The sequence below is a fragment of the Suricata suricatta genome, chromosome 6, assembly GCF_006229205.1.
Source record: "Suricata suricatta isolate VVHF042 chromosome 6, meerkat_22Aug2017_6uvM2_HiC, whole genome shotgun sequence".
Classification (NCBI taxonomy): domain Eukaryota; kingdom Metazoa; phylum Chordata; class Mammalia; order Carnivora; family Herpestidae; genus Suricata; species Suricata suricatta.
The window spans coordinates 84,805,646-84,819,546 of NC_043705.1; the positions used below are offsets into that span (position 1 = coordinate 84,805,646).

The 13,901-nt window shown below is 36.3% G+C and overlaps 1 protein-coding gene across 7 annotated transcripts in view; it reads left to right on the forward strand.

Moving 5' to 3' along the window:
* UIMC1 (ubiquitin interaction motif containing 1) overlaps nucleotides 1–13,901 on the forward strand; it is a 106,704-nt gene that overhangs the window by 20,661 nt on the left and 72,142 nt on the right. For all 7 annotated transcript variants that reach the window (XM_029942785.1, XM_029942788.1, XM_029942789.1 and 4 more), the window contains exon 3: nucleotides 13,523–13,607. In XM_029942785.1, coding sequence (XP_029798645.1) covers nucleotides 13,523–13,607 — 85 coding nt within the window. The remainder of the gene's footprint in view (nucleotides 1–13,522; nucleotides 13,608–13,901) is intronic.

The following is a 13,901-nucleotide window of genomic DNA, read 5'->3' on the forward strand; positions in this document are numbered from 1 at the left end:
CTTTGAATTAGTGTTTTTGTATTTTTTGGGTAGATTTCTGGTAGTATGATTACTGGATTGTAGGGTAGTTCTGTCTTTAACTTTTTGAGGAAATTGCATACTGTTTTCTGCAGAATCTGCACCAGTTTGCATTCCCACGAACAGGGCAAAGAGGGTTCCTTTTTTCCATATCCTTGTCAACACTTGTTTTTTGTGTTTTTGATTTTAGCTACTCTGATAGGTGTGAGGTATATCTCATGGTAGTTTTGATTTGTATTTCCCTGATGATAAGTAATATTTAGCATCTTTTCATGTGTCTGTTGGCCCTCTGAATATCTTCTTGGAGAAGTGTCTGTTCATGTCTTCTGCCCATTTTTAAATTTGATTATTTGTCTTTTTGGGTACTGAGTTGTATTAGTCCTTTATATTTTTGGATACTAACCCTTTATCTGATACGTCATTTGCAAATATATTCTCCCATTTTGTAGATTGCCTTTTGTTGATCATTTCCTCTGCTGTGCAGGAGCTTTTTATTTTGATGTAGTCCCAATAGTTTATTTGTGCTTTTATTTTCCTTGCCTCAGAAGGCATATCTAGAGTATGACCAATGTCAGAGAAATTACTGCCTGTGCTCTCTTCTAGGATTTTTATGGTATCAGGTTTCACATTTAGGTCTTTAATCCATTTTGAATTTATTTTTTGTGTATGCTGTAAGTGGTCCAGTTTTATTCTTTTGCACGTAACTGACCAGTTTTCCCAGCACCATTTGTTGAAGAGACTTTTTCCCATTGTATATTCTTTCCTGCTTTGTTGAAGATTAATTGATCATATATTTGTGGGTTTATTTGTAGGTTTTCTGTTCTGTTTTAATGGTCTGTATGTCTATTTTTGTGCCAGTACAGCTATGTAATATAACTTCAAGTCTGGAATTGTGATACCTCCAGTTTTTTTTTTTAATCCATGTTAGTTAACATATAGTGTAATAATGATTTCAAGAGTAGAATTTAGTGATTTATCGCTTATATATAATATCCAGTGTTTATCCCAACAAGTGCCTTCCATATTGCCCATCACCCATGTACCCCATCCCCCAGTCTACCTCCCCTCCAGCAGCCCTCAGTTCTCTATATTTACGAGTCTCTTATGGTTTGCCTCCCTATTTTATTTTTCTTTCCTTTCGCCTCTATTCATCTGTTGTGTTTTTTAAATTCCACATGTGAGTGAAATCATATATTTATCTTATTCTGACTGACTCATTTCACTTAGCATAATTCCATCCATGTTGTTGTGAATGGCAAGATTTCATTCTTTTTGATCACTGAGTAATATTCCATCGCGCGTGTGTGTGTGTGTGTGTGTGTGTGTGTGTGTGTATGTGTGTGTGTGTGTGTGTATTTATAAGTATATATATATATATATATATACCACATACTCTTTAAAAAAATTTTTTTTAAGGTTTATTCATTTTTCAGAGACAGAGACAGAAAATGAGTGGGGGATAGACAGAGAGAGGGAGACACAGAATCTGAAGCAGTCTCCAGGCTCTGATCTGTCAGCACAGAGCCTGAACTTCGAAACTGTGAGATTGTGACCTGAGCTGAAGCCCCATGCTTAACTGACTGAGCCACCCAGGTGCCCCACAAATAGTTTTTCAAGTGAAGGGTTTTTTCTGTCAGTTACACATTAACATATGCACACTGATTGAATATATGTCACAACCATAATTCTAAATTTATCATTTCTAAATGGAACCTCCTCATATTTGCTGTAAGATAAGCTTTTAATATTATACAAGTGCAGTGAACAATAATGTTTAGTTACTTTTAAGCAAAATAAGGCAATTTTCTTTCTCGAAGTAAGTTTTATTTATTTATTTATTTTTTATTAAAAAATTTTTTTTTAATGTCTTTTATTTATTTTTGAGAGAGAGAGAGAGAGTGCGAGCAGGGGAGGGCCAGAGCAAGAGGGAGACACAGAATCTGAAGCAGGCTCCAGGCTCTGAGGTAGCTGTCAGCACAGAGCCTGACGTGGGGCTCAAACCCACGAACAGTGAGATCATGACCTGAGCTGAAGCCGGATGCTTAGCTGACTGAGCCACCCAGGTGCCCCTCAAAGTGAGTTTTAAACATCAAAACATGGGCCTATAAAATTAAAAAATTTTTCAGCAGTCTCAGTATTTCAAACAAAATCCATTATAAACTTCTCAAGTGATCTTTATATTATAGGTATGTCAACCTAGTTACCTGGTGTACAATTCTTCAGAGATTTTCTGTGTCTTCTCTGGGTGGCTTTTTGTTAGTGCTGGCCTCATGTTTGTGTTTGGTTTCTTTGTTGTTACATTCATTATGTTGTGGCCATTAAGCTTGCTTTTGACTGTCTTCCATGCTGTTTTTTCCCCATCCTATTATTTTAAATCTATTTGAATCTTTAGATTTAAAGATTTACATTTCCTATAGGTAGCATGTATAGTTGAGTCTTGCTTTATTATCCAATCTGACCTCACTGCCTTTAATTTTGTTGTATAGACCATTCACATTTTATGTGATTATTGGTATGGTTAGATTTGGATCTGTCATCTTGCTGTTTGTTTTCAGTTTGTTCCATCTGTTCCTTGTGTCTTTTTTTGACTCTGGGTTTTCTTCTGTATTAATCAAGTCTTTTTTTTAATGAACTCATCTCCCTTTTTGACTTAATAGTTATAACTATTTGGTATAGTAATGGTTTAGAGATTTTAGTATGCTTATTTTGCCTATCATAGTATAACCTCATGATATTATACCACTTCATGTATAATGTAAGTTATCTTATGATAGTTTACTTTTATTACTTTGCCCTGCACATTGTGTTATTGTTATTTTTCCTGTATATATATTGTAAGCCCCATACTACATTGATATTATTTTGCCTAAACAATCAGTTTTTTTGAAGCTAAGGAGAAACAGTCATAAATTTATCAGTGTAGTTTCCATTTTTGGTGTTTTTTAGTCCTTTGTGTAACTTTGTATCTGGTGTCACGCTATCGTGTTTTTCAGTGTGATTGGGCTGCCATAGCAAAATATTATAGACAGCGTGGCTTAACCAACATAAATTTATTTTCTCACAGTTTTGGAGACTGGAAATCTAAGATCAAAGTTCCAGCAGGGTCACTGTATGGTGAGGGCCCTCTCTTTGTGTTGTAGATGGCTACCTTTTCATCTGTAGATAGTGTACTAATAAGGCTTTTCCTCCCTGCATGCACTGGTTGAAAGAGAGTAAGTTCTCTGGTGTCTCACATCTTACCTTATAAGATATTGTCTAAATAGCAGTACTTTGGGGATTAGATCTCATTGTATGAATTTTGGATGAGAGTAGGGAGAGGCATGACGACAGAGTCGAGTCCATTGCAGTGTTCCTGCTGCCAGTAGGACTTTAACATTTCTTGTGAGTAGGGCTCTGGTGATGAATTCTTTCTCTTAGTGTATCTGAAAAATCTCTATTTCATCTGTTAAGTTTTAAATAACATTTTTAGTTTGGAATAATTTCGATTTGTAAAAGTAGTTGGTAAGATAGTGTAGAGATTTCTTTATAACGTTCACTTACTTTCTCCTAATGTGTACATCTTACATAACCATGGTATGTTTGTCAGAGCTAAAACATTAACACTAGTACATGACTTTTTAATATCTTTTTAATGTTTATTTATTTTTGAGAGAGAGACAGAGCACGAATGAGGGATGGGGGCAGAGAGAGAGGGAGACACAGAATCTGAAGCAGGCTCCAGGTTCACATTATATTTAAGACCACAAACCTCAAGCAGCCCCTCAGTACTGCCTTGCAATCCTCATGTTTCCATAGTTTGTTTATTCCTCTACTCTCCCAGAGACTATCTTGTTTCTCCTCTACTATCCTCAGACCTCCAATATCTATCCTGAGTTGACTATCACCGTTCTTTTTTGTTTGATACAACGACTTTGTCTCATACATGAGTCACACATTATATAATTCACTAATTTAAAGTGTAATCCAGTGGTTTTTAGTGTATTCATAGTTGTGGAGCTATAACCACTATCAGTGCTCAACTGACTGAGCCACCCAGATGCCCCTTTTCTTCTTCTTTTTAAAAATTAAATGTTTCTTTATTTATTTTGAGAGAGAGAGAGAACGTGTGTATCTGTGCACGTAAGCAGGGGAGGGGCGGAGAGAGAGAATCCAAAGCAGGCTGTACATTGTCAGCGCAGAGCCTGTCATGAGGCTCAGTCTCTTGACCTGTGAGATCATGACCTGAGCCGAAATCAAGATTCAGATGCCTTACTGACTGAGCCACTCGGGTATCTCTGTATTTAAAATAAATTTTTTTTATTATTTAAATTTTACTTAGAATGTAGTGCCATATTGGTTTCAGGAGTAGACTTCAGTGATCCATCACTTACATACAACACCCAGTGTTCATCATAACAAGTGCCCTCTTTAATATCTCATCACCTATCTAGCCTATCCCCCTCCAATCTCCTTCCATTAAGCCTCAGTTTGTTCTCTATCTTTAGTAGTCTTTTGTGGTTTGTTTCTGTCTCTCCCCTTCCTCACCCCCCTTCTCATATGTTCATCCATTTTGTTTCTTATATTCCACATATGAATGAAATCATACAGTATTTGTCTTTCTTTGATTGACTTATTTGGCTTAGCATAATACATTCTGGCTCCATCCACGTTGTTGCAGATGGCAAGATTTCATTCTTTTTGATAGCTGAGTAATATTTCTCTCTCTCTCTCTCTCTCTCTCTCTCTCTCTCTCTGTGTGTGTGTGTGTGTGTGTGTGTATGTATGTGTGTGTGTAAGACATCTCTATCAGTTCATTAGTCCGTGGACCTTTGAGCTTTCTCCATAGTTTGGCTGTCGTTGATAATGCTGCTGTAAACATTGGCATGCATGTACCCTTTTGAATTTTTTTTATCCTTTGAGTAAATACCTAGTAGTGCAATTGCTGGATTGTAGGGTAGTTCTATTTTTAGTTTTTTGAGGAATGAGACATTAACTTTATATTAATGCCTTTTATAATTTCTTTTATTCCTCTTATTTAACTTTCTATAATCTGTTTTGCCACTTGTAAATTGTATCCTTTGATTTTCACTTCTAGACCATGCAGTAGTCAGTGGACTTATTGTGCTTTCCATTCTTTTGCCAAAGTTTTTCTAATCATTTTTTAGTTAAATGATGCTTATTATTTATTAGATTTTTCAGGAAACCCTTGTAACAGGATTCCTGAGTTCTTGCACATTTTGACACTTTTTCTATAGTTTTCATATTTGAATGACTGCTTGATGGAGTCCAAAATTCTTGCTTTGAAATCTTTCCCCCGAGTTTCTTTAAAATGCTGCCTTCTTGGTTTGGTGTTTTATTTTTGCTTTAGTATGTTGCATTCGAGAAGTCCAGCTTTCTTTTTTTCTGTAAGTGATTAGGCCTTTTTGTTGGTCTGAATGCTTTAAGAATTTTATGTATCTTTTAAGATGCAGTAAGTTTAATACTACATGTCTGGAAATTGGTTGTTTAGGGTCATTTTCCAAGGTAAATAGTGGGTACTTTAAATATTTAGATTCAGGGGTTTCTTTTTTGATAAACTTTTCTTTGTCTTTTTCAAAATTTTCATTGATTATTAATGTTTATTTTATTTTATTTTTTTTGAGAGAGAAAGAGCACAAGTGGGGGTGGGGCAGAGAGTGAGGGAGACACAGAATCCAAAGCAGGTTTTAGGCTCCAAGCTATCAGCACAGAGCTTGATGTAGGACCTGAACTCATGAACCATGAGATCATGACCTGAGCTGAAGTCACACACTTAACCGACTGAGCACCCCCCAGGCAACCCCAATGTTTGTTTATTTTTTGAGACAGAGAGAGAGAGAGCAGAGTGCACGTGGGATAGGGGCAGAGAGAAGGGGAAAGAGGATCCAAAGCAGGCTCTGTGCTTGTAGCAGCGAGCCAGATGTGGGGCTTGAACCCATCAACTGCAAGATCATGACCTGAGCTGAAGTCAGATGCTCAACTGACTGAGCCACCCAGATGCCCTGTGTTTTCTTTGTTTATTATTTTCTTAAAATCATTTTATTAGGAATAATTCCAAATTGCAAAGAAAAGTTACTGACTTAGATGAGTTTTCCAGAAATTCTGGAGATATGTCCACCAATAAATAAACATCAGCAGAACTGTCATACACTGGGCAGAGTCAGGCTGATAACAAAAAGCAATACACCACATAAAAAAGATGCAGTATAAAGGAAGACAATCTGCTGGGCATTATCTTTAATTATAGTTTTAATGTTAGTTTATTTCACTGTTTTGTTTTCTTCTTCAGAGACCCCAGCTGTACATTTATTGGATCAGTTTTGCCTGTTTTCTTTTTCAGCCAGTTTTTCTAAGATCATTTTTATTCCTTTCTATATTTCATTTTTTGTTGTGTTGAATTTTTTTACTTCAGTGTCTTTTATTAAATTTTGAGGTGAGATGTGATTGATGTTTTTGATTCTCTTTATTCTGTAGAACTGTTAATTTACTTAGTTTTTCTTTTCCCAGTGGGCACAGAGTGTCTCTTCTCTTTTTATCTACTTCTTTTCTTCTCTATGAGTGATGCTTCTTTGAGATTGATATAAGTTTAGGGGATTTAACCTATTCATATTAGGATGGCATTTTCTCTTTCTTGGGGTGATTTTGCCTGTTCAAAATTGGTGTTTATTTCTTGTTTGCAAGTAATTTGAAATATGGAAGAGTGCTGAAAATGTGGGTTATATGCAAATTTATTTACTTTATTTGAATATTTTTTGGTTGAATAGATAGGATCAAAACATATTAGCCTTACTATTTCGCATCTTAATTCATTTTAATCACTTATCTTGGAAATATTTTTACATGAGTATTTTAATTTTTTGTTTATTATTTTTGAGACAGAGCATGAGAGTGTAGGGGAGGGGCAGAAAGAGGTGGAGACAGATGATATAAGTGGGTTCTGTGTTGGCAGCAGAGAGCCTGATATGGGGCTTGAACTCATGAACCATGAGATCATGACCTGAGCCGACGTCAGATGCTTAACTGACTGAGCCACCCAGGTACCCCTATATGAGTATTTGTAAATGAGAGTCACTCTTTTAGATGGAAGCATGTATTCCAAATGGACCATAATTTATTTTCCTGTGTTCTTATTCATGATCATTTAAATCTATGCACTTCAGACAATCTGTGATGTAAGACTAGGTGTCTTTTAAAATTTCCAGTCTGTCACAGACTGATATATTTTATTTTATTTAAAATAATTCTTTGTTTTAAGTTTATGTTTGAGAGAGACAGTGAGAGCAGGGGAGTGGCAGAGAGATAGAGAGAGTGAGAACTGTCACCAGATCCTACACACATGAAATGTGGTATCACTCCCTGAGCTGAAATCAAGAATCAGATGCTTAACCAACTGAGCCACCAATGTTCTCCAGGTTTATTTACTTTGAGAGCAAGAGTGTGCCCATGAGCAAGGGGAGGAGGGGCAGAGAGGGAGAAAGAGAATCCAGGCATGCTCCATGCTGTCAGCTCAGAGCCCGTTGAGGGGCTCAGTCTGACCAACTGTGAGATCATGACCTGAGTTATAATAAAGATTCAGACACTTAATTGACCAAGCAAGCCAGGCACCCCGAGATTATAGTATTTTTAATTTTTTTTCCTAGTGAGGTTGAAAATGCTGTATTTCAAAAATCATCTTTGATCTTTCTGGATAGCCAGTTCCAGCAATTTTTTCTGAATAGTTATAGTTACATTTCAGTTATCTTTTATTATTATTTTTCAAATTTTAGTATAGTTAACATGATATTATTATATTAGTTTCAGGTATTAGTATAGTGATTCAGCAATTTTATACATTACTCAGTGCTCATTATGATAAGTATACGCTTAATTTCCTTTACCTATTTGACCCATCCTTCATTCACCTCCCCTCTGGTAACCAGCGGTTTGTTTTTTATAGTTAACGGTCTAGTTTTTGGTTTGTCTTTTTTTTCCTTTGTTTTGTTTCCTAAGTTCCACATGTCATTGTAATCATATGGTGTTTGTCTTTTTCTGACTTATTTATTTCACTAGCATTGTACTTTCTAGATCTGTCCATATTGTTGCAAATAAGATTTCATTCATTTTTAAAGTTTATTTACTTTTAGAGAAAGAGTGTGCATACAAGCAGGGGAGGCTCCAGGCTCTGTACTGTCAGTGTACAGCCTGACACAGGGCTTGATCCCTCAAACTGTGAGATCATGGGGCACCTAAGTGGCTTAGTCGGTTATGCGTCTGACTTCAGCTCAGGTCATGATTACAGTTCATGAGTTCACAGCTCAGAGCCTAGAGCCTCCTTCAGATTCTGTGTCTCCCTCTCTCAGCCCCTTCCCTGCTTGCTCTTGCTTGTTCTCTCTCAAAAATAAATTTAAAAAAAAATTAAGAAAAACCCCCTAAAAACCCCTGTGAGATCATGACCTGAGCTGAAAGAAAAAGTTAAGTTTAACTGAGCCACCCAGGTGCCCCTTGTTCTTTTAATTATGGCTGAGTAATATTCTATTGTTCGTGTATATCACATCTTCTTTATCCTATGCATACATCTATTGATGGACATTTGGGCTGCTTCCATAATTGCATTTTGAGATAAGAAATGGCGTTCAGATCCATGAATTTCCTATGGTTTAGTCTTCTTTAAAGTATCTTAAATTTCAAAAAGTTGTATTAAGTTTGTAAGGTTTTGGATGACAGTGTTTTGCAGATGTGAAGTATCAAACTTACCACCCATATCACTGATGTTTGTTATAAAATTGTAGAATATATCACAGTCTGTAGAATCTGTATTCTAACTGTCCTTTGATCTTTCATGTCACAGAAATTCTTCCCTTGAATGGAAGCATTAAGTTCATTGAATATACTAGATATCAGAAAAATGAACAGGTCTTGCTTTCCACTTTATTCTGAAAAGTTGCAGAAACACTAAGCATTCATTTTGTAGTTTGATATTCTATACAGAACTTTCCCCTTTAATAAGTCATATTACAGCAAGTAATAATAGTTGTTTATGATACATTTGTATATCACATAATAAAGAGAATAAATATTCTTAAGGCCCCTGGGTGGCTCAGTTGGTTAAGTATCTGACTCTTGATTTTGGCTTAAGTCACGATCTCACATTCATGGGACCTAGTCCTGTGTTGGTCTCCAGGCTGAGCATTGAGCCTGCTTGAAATTCTCTGTCTCATTCTCTCTCTGCCATTCTCCTGCTCCCGCGGGCATGCATGCGTTCTCTCTTTCTTAAAAAAGAAAAGTAAAGAATATTCTTGAATGCATTAGCCTTAGTCCTAATGTAACTTACATTTTCTGCTATGCACAATATTTTGTTTGCTGACATTTTTTTTTCAGTAATAGAAACTGTGCACTGATAAACATTGTGGCATAGGCTTCTTAAATCTAGGATATTTTCCCCATAGTTACTTCTGGCTATGTGAAACTTAAAAGTTTAATCCCTTATGGTTAAAAAAATTGTTTTTAAGTTTATTTGTTTTTGAGAGAGCGAGAGAGACAGAGCATGAGTGGGAGAGTGGCAGAGAGAGAGCAAGACACAGAATCTGAAGCAGGCTCCAGGCTCTGAGCTGTCAGCCCAGAGCCCAACACAGAGCTCAAACCTATGAATTGTGAGATCATAAGCTGAGCTGAAGTTGGACGCTTAACCAACTGAGCCACCCAGGCGCACACCTGCCCCACCATGGTTTTGTAGTTAAAAATTTAGTTAACATTTGTTGACAGTGAAACAGGAATTTTTATATCATACATTCACACATCTCCTAAAATAATTTCTGTGTTGCTAATAATATTTGTGCATTTATTTATTATTTTTAAAATAAATTATTTTTTAACTTTTTTTTTTTTATTGGAGAGGGAAAGAGAAACAATCCTAAGCAGGCTCCACACTTAGTGTGGAGTCTTACGCGGGGCTAGATCCCATGACCTTGGGATCATGACCTGAGCTGATGTCAAGAGTCAGATGCTCAATTGATGAGCCACCCAGGTGCTCCTAATATCTGTGCATTTATGAAGCTGCAATAAAAAGAATGGTGTTGGCTTTGTTTTATTGTTTTTCCATATTCTGATCTGTTTCCTGATTTGTTAAGCTATGCTGTCATTGGAATATGGTACTTGAGCTACTTTCTTTGCCTCATGCCAGCATTTCCAAGCAGACAGCTTTGTAGTCTTTACTAATTTCTCAACCATTTTATATACAGACAATCCCTGGGTTGTGATGGTTTGACGTATGATTTTTTAACTTTATGATGATGTGAAAGTGATACACATTTCGTAGAAATCTATTGAACTTTGAATTTTGAATATTGATCTTTTTCTGTGATAGCAATACATGGTGCAATAGTCTGTTGTGATGCTGGGCAGTGGCAGTGAGCCATAGCCTTTAGTCAGCCACATGAGCACAAGGGGAAGCAACCAATTCATTTATAACCATTCTGTACCCATACAGGCATCCTGTTTTTCACTTACAGTACAGTGTTCAGTAAATTACACGAGCTAGTCAACAATTCATTATAAAAATGGCTTGTGTTAGATGATTTTGCCCAACTGTAGACCATTGTAAGTGTTCTGAGCTTGTTTAAAGTAGGTTAAGCTAAACTATGATGTTTGGTACATTAGGTGTATTAAATGCATCTTTGACTTACAGTATTTTGAACTTGTAATGGCTTTATGTCTGGACATAACCCCATTGTAAGTTGAAATTTTCTTTTAGTCTTAGCAAATTTAGTATTTATTAGAAATCTACAAAGTACTAATATTTACATGTGATATATTAAACATATGTTAGTTTTTTAAGCTAGTACTATTTCAAAAGATTCTTCTAATTTTAAACTTGTGCTTTATGTTTTGTATACAACAAATATTTAGGTTTTGAGAGTGTCATTTGTCAGTACATATTTAGAAATAAGATGCTCTGATTATCATTCATTCATTTTTTAAATTTTAATTTAATTATTTTTTTGAGAGAGAAAGAGAGGGTGCAAGTGAGCAAGGGGCAGAGAGAGAGAGAGAGAGATTGAGAAGCAGGGCTCACCCAAAGCAGGGCTCTTTTTCATCCTAAGTGGTGCTTGTGCTCACCCAATGCAGGGTTTGTGCTCATCCAAAGTAGGGCTTGAGTTCACCTGAAGCAAGGCTTGAGCTTACCTGATGTGGGACTCAAATTCATGAACCATGAGATCATGACCTGAGCCAAAGTCAGATGTTTAACAGCTGAGACACCCTTGGTGCCCAAGATGTTCTGATTATCATATTTCACCATTAGTTGTGGGTACAAAACCAAACTTAGTATGTGAAGGGTAATATTTCTGACTAAAACTAGAATGAAAGTTTTGCCCTTTGTCTCTTCACAGTCACTTTATTTCACTGCTACTGCTGCATTCAGATTTTTTTTTTATGACAAGTCAGTGAAAGTCAGTGTTTTTAAATCTGTACTTGAGATTAAAAATAAATATTATGGGAGCGCATGGGTGGCTCAGTTGGTTGAGCATCTGACTCTTGATTTTTGGCTCAGGTTATGATCCCGGGGTCGTGGGATCAAGCCCTGTGTCAAGGCTCTGTGCTGAGAGTGGAGCCTGCTTAGGATTCTCCCTATCTCCCTCTGCCCTTTCCCCCACATTCGTGTTCTCTCTTTCTAATAAAAAAAATTATTTTGAAAATAATATGAGCTGCTTTTGTTTAATCATATTGAAGTATAACTAAAAAATTAAAGTGATAGTGTTATTGTTTGCATTTTCTTACATATTTATAATACATTGGACTTTACTGAATAAATTTAAAATATCACATATTATAACAGGGTCCTGCAAATGACTAGGCTGCAGTTTTCACCATGGAAGGCCACTTATCATGTGCTTGGATGTTTTGGCAATGTCATAAGTTTCTAAATGCATACGCTCATTTTCTATGCTTATTTTGTTAAGAGCAGTAACATGCGGTGTGCTCGTTTCTACTCATCTGTAGATCACATTTTTAATAGCATTGATTCAGGCTTTACAATGACAGAATATTCTCTTCTCAGCATTATTGTGCACACATCTTTGTGCTTGTGTGTGAGTGTATCTGTAGTATAAATTCCTAGAGGTGTATTGGCGGACAAAGAGTGTGTACATTTATAATTTCAGAGGTTATTGCCAATTTGCCTTCTAACCATATTTTACCCATTTTATCCCATCTAGCATAAGAGTACCTGTTTCCCCACATAAAGTGATTTATAAAGTACTTTCTTTTTACTATTAATATAGGTTTTAAAAAGTATTTTTATTTACATGTTCAAAGTGAGGTTGAGAATCTTTTCATATACTTATGAGCCCCTTGTGTATTTTTCCTTGTGAGGTATCATGTCTTTTGCTAAAGGGAGGAGGTTATTTTTTATTTATCTTTTATTTTTAAATTTACATCCACGTTAGTTAGCATATTAGTGTAACAGTGATTTCAGGAGTAGAATCTTTAATGCCCTTATCCATTTAGCCCACCCCCCTCCTACAATCCCTCCAGCAACCCTCTGTTTGTTCTCTATGCTTAAAAGTAAGGGAGGGGGCGCCTGGGTGGCTCAGTTGGTTAAACATCTGACTTCGGCTCAGGCTCAGGTCATGATCTCGAGGTCTGTGGGTTCCAGTCCCGTCTCAGGCTCTGTGCTGACAGCTCAGAGCCTGGAGCCTGCTTTGGATTCTGCATCTCCTTCTCTCTCTGCCCCTCCCCTGCTTGCTCGTGTGTGCTCTCTCTCTCAAAAATAAACATTAAAAACATTAAAAGTAGGGTAGGAGGTTAAATATTCATCTTTTTATTGATTGTAAGAGTTCTTTATATATAAAGAAAATTAGTACTTTTCCTAATAATTATGTTACATAGTTTTCCCCAGCTCTGCTGCCTTTTTTTAAAGTTTATCTGTTTATTTTGAGAGAGAGAGTGAGTTGAGTGTGAGTGAGCAGGGGTGGGGGAGTTGGGAGGAGGGCAGAGAGAAGAGGAGAGAGAAAGAGAATCCTAAGCAAGTTTTGCACTGCCACCTAGGAGCCTGACGTGGGGCTCAAAGCTACAAACTATGAAATCATGACATAAACTCAAACCAAGCATTTCACTCTTGAGTTTCACTTATCCAAATGAGCCCTGGTCTGTTGGTTTTTAAGTACTGATTTAAAATAAATGAATACAAACTGACTTCTAAGCATACTCATTTTTAAATCTGAATCAAGCTTTCTCTGTACTTGAGTGCATGTTTAATGGTATTATGCAGATGGCCAATATCTACATGAGTGTCCATTTGCACATAATAGTGTCAATATATTATGTGTTTTAATTTTTATGATTTTTATTTGTTTCAGAACCACGTTTTCTTTTTTGTATCAGAGGGATCTATTTCTGATGTTTTCTGTGAACATTTACAATAGCCACAGATTCTTTAGAGGTTCAGTGGCTTCTCCTAGTTGTAGAAGATGTGGAAAGAGTACTACTTGTAATGGTAGCCACCCTGATGATACTTCTTGTTTTGCAACAGGAACCAAAGGAAGAGAGCGGATTGCAGAAAATGAAGACAAAACAGTCAAATAGAACAAAATGTTTGGCTAAAAGAAAAATTGCACGTATGTTTTCATTTTTGTGTTGAGAATGCTTTTAAAGTTGTAGCATAGCATTGATACTAGTTTCTTTGTTAAGAGATTTCTCTGATTAAGGATGTATGTGCCTCCTATTTATTCTGGAATCTTTTGGAATTTTTAGTATTCACCGTTATCAACAGCTTACACTGTTGACTTATGGGTAGAGGGTTGAAATTAAAAATGTGAACTTTGGAGTTACACATACTTGGATTTAAATCGTTGCTTCAGCCCTTAGTATGTTGTCTTTAGACAAGTTAGTGCTTTCAGACTACCTCTGTT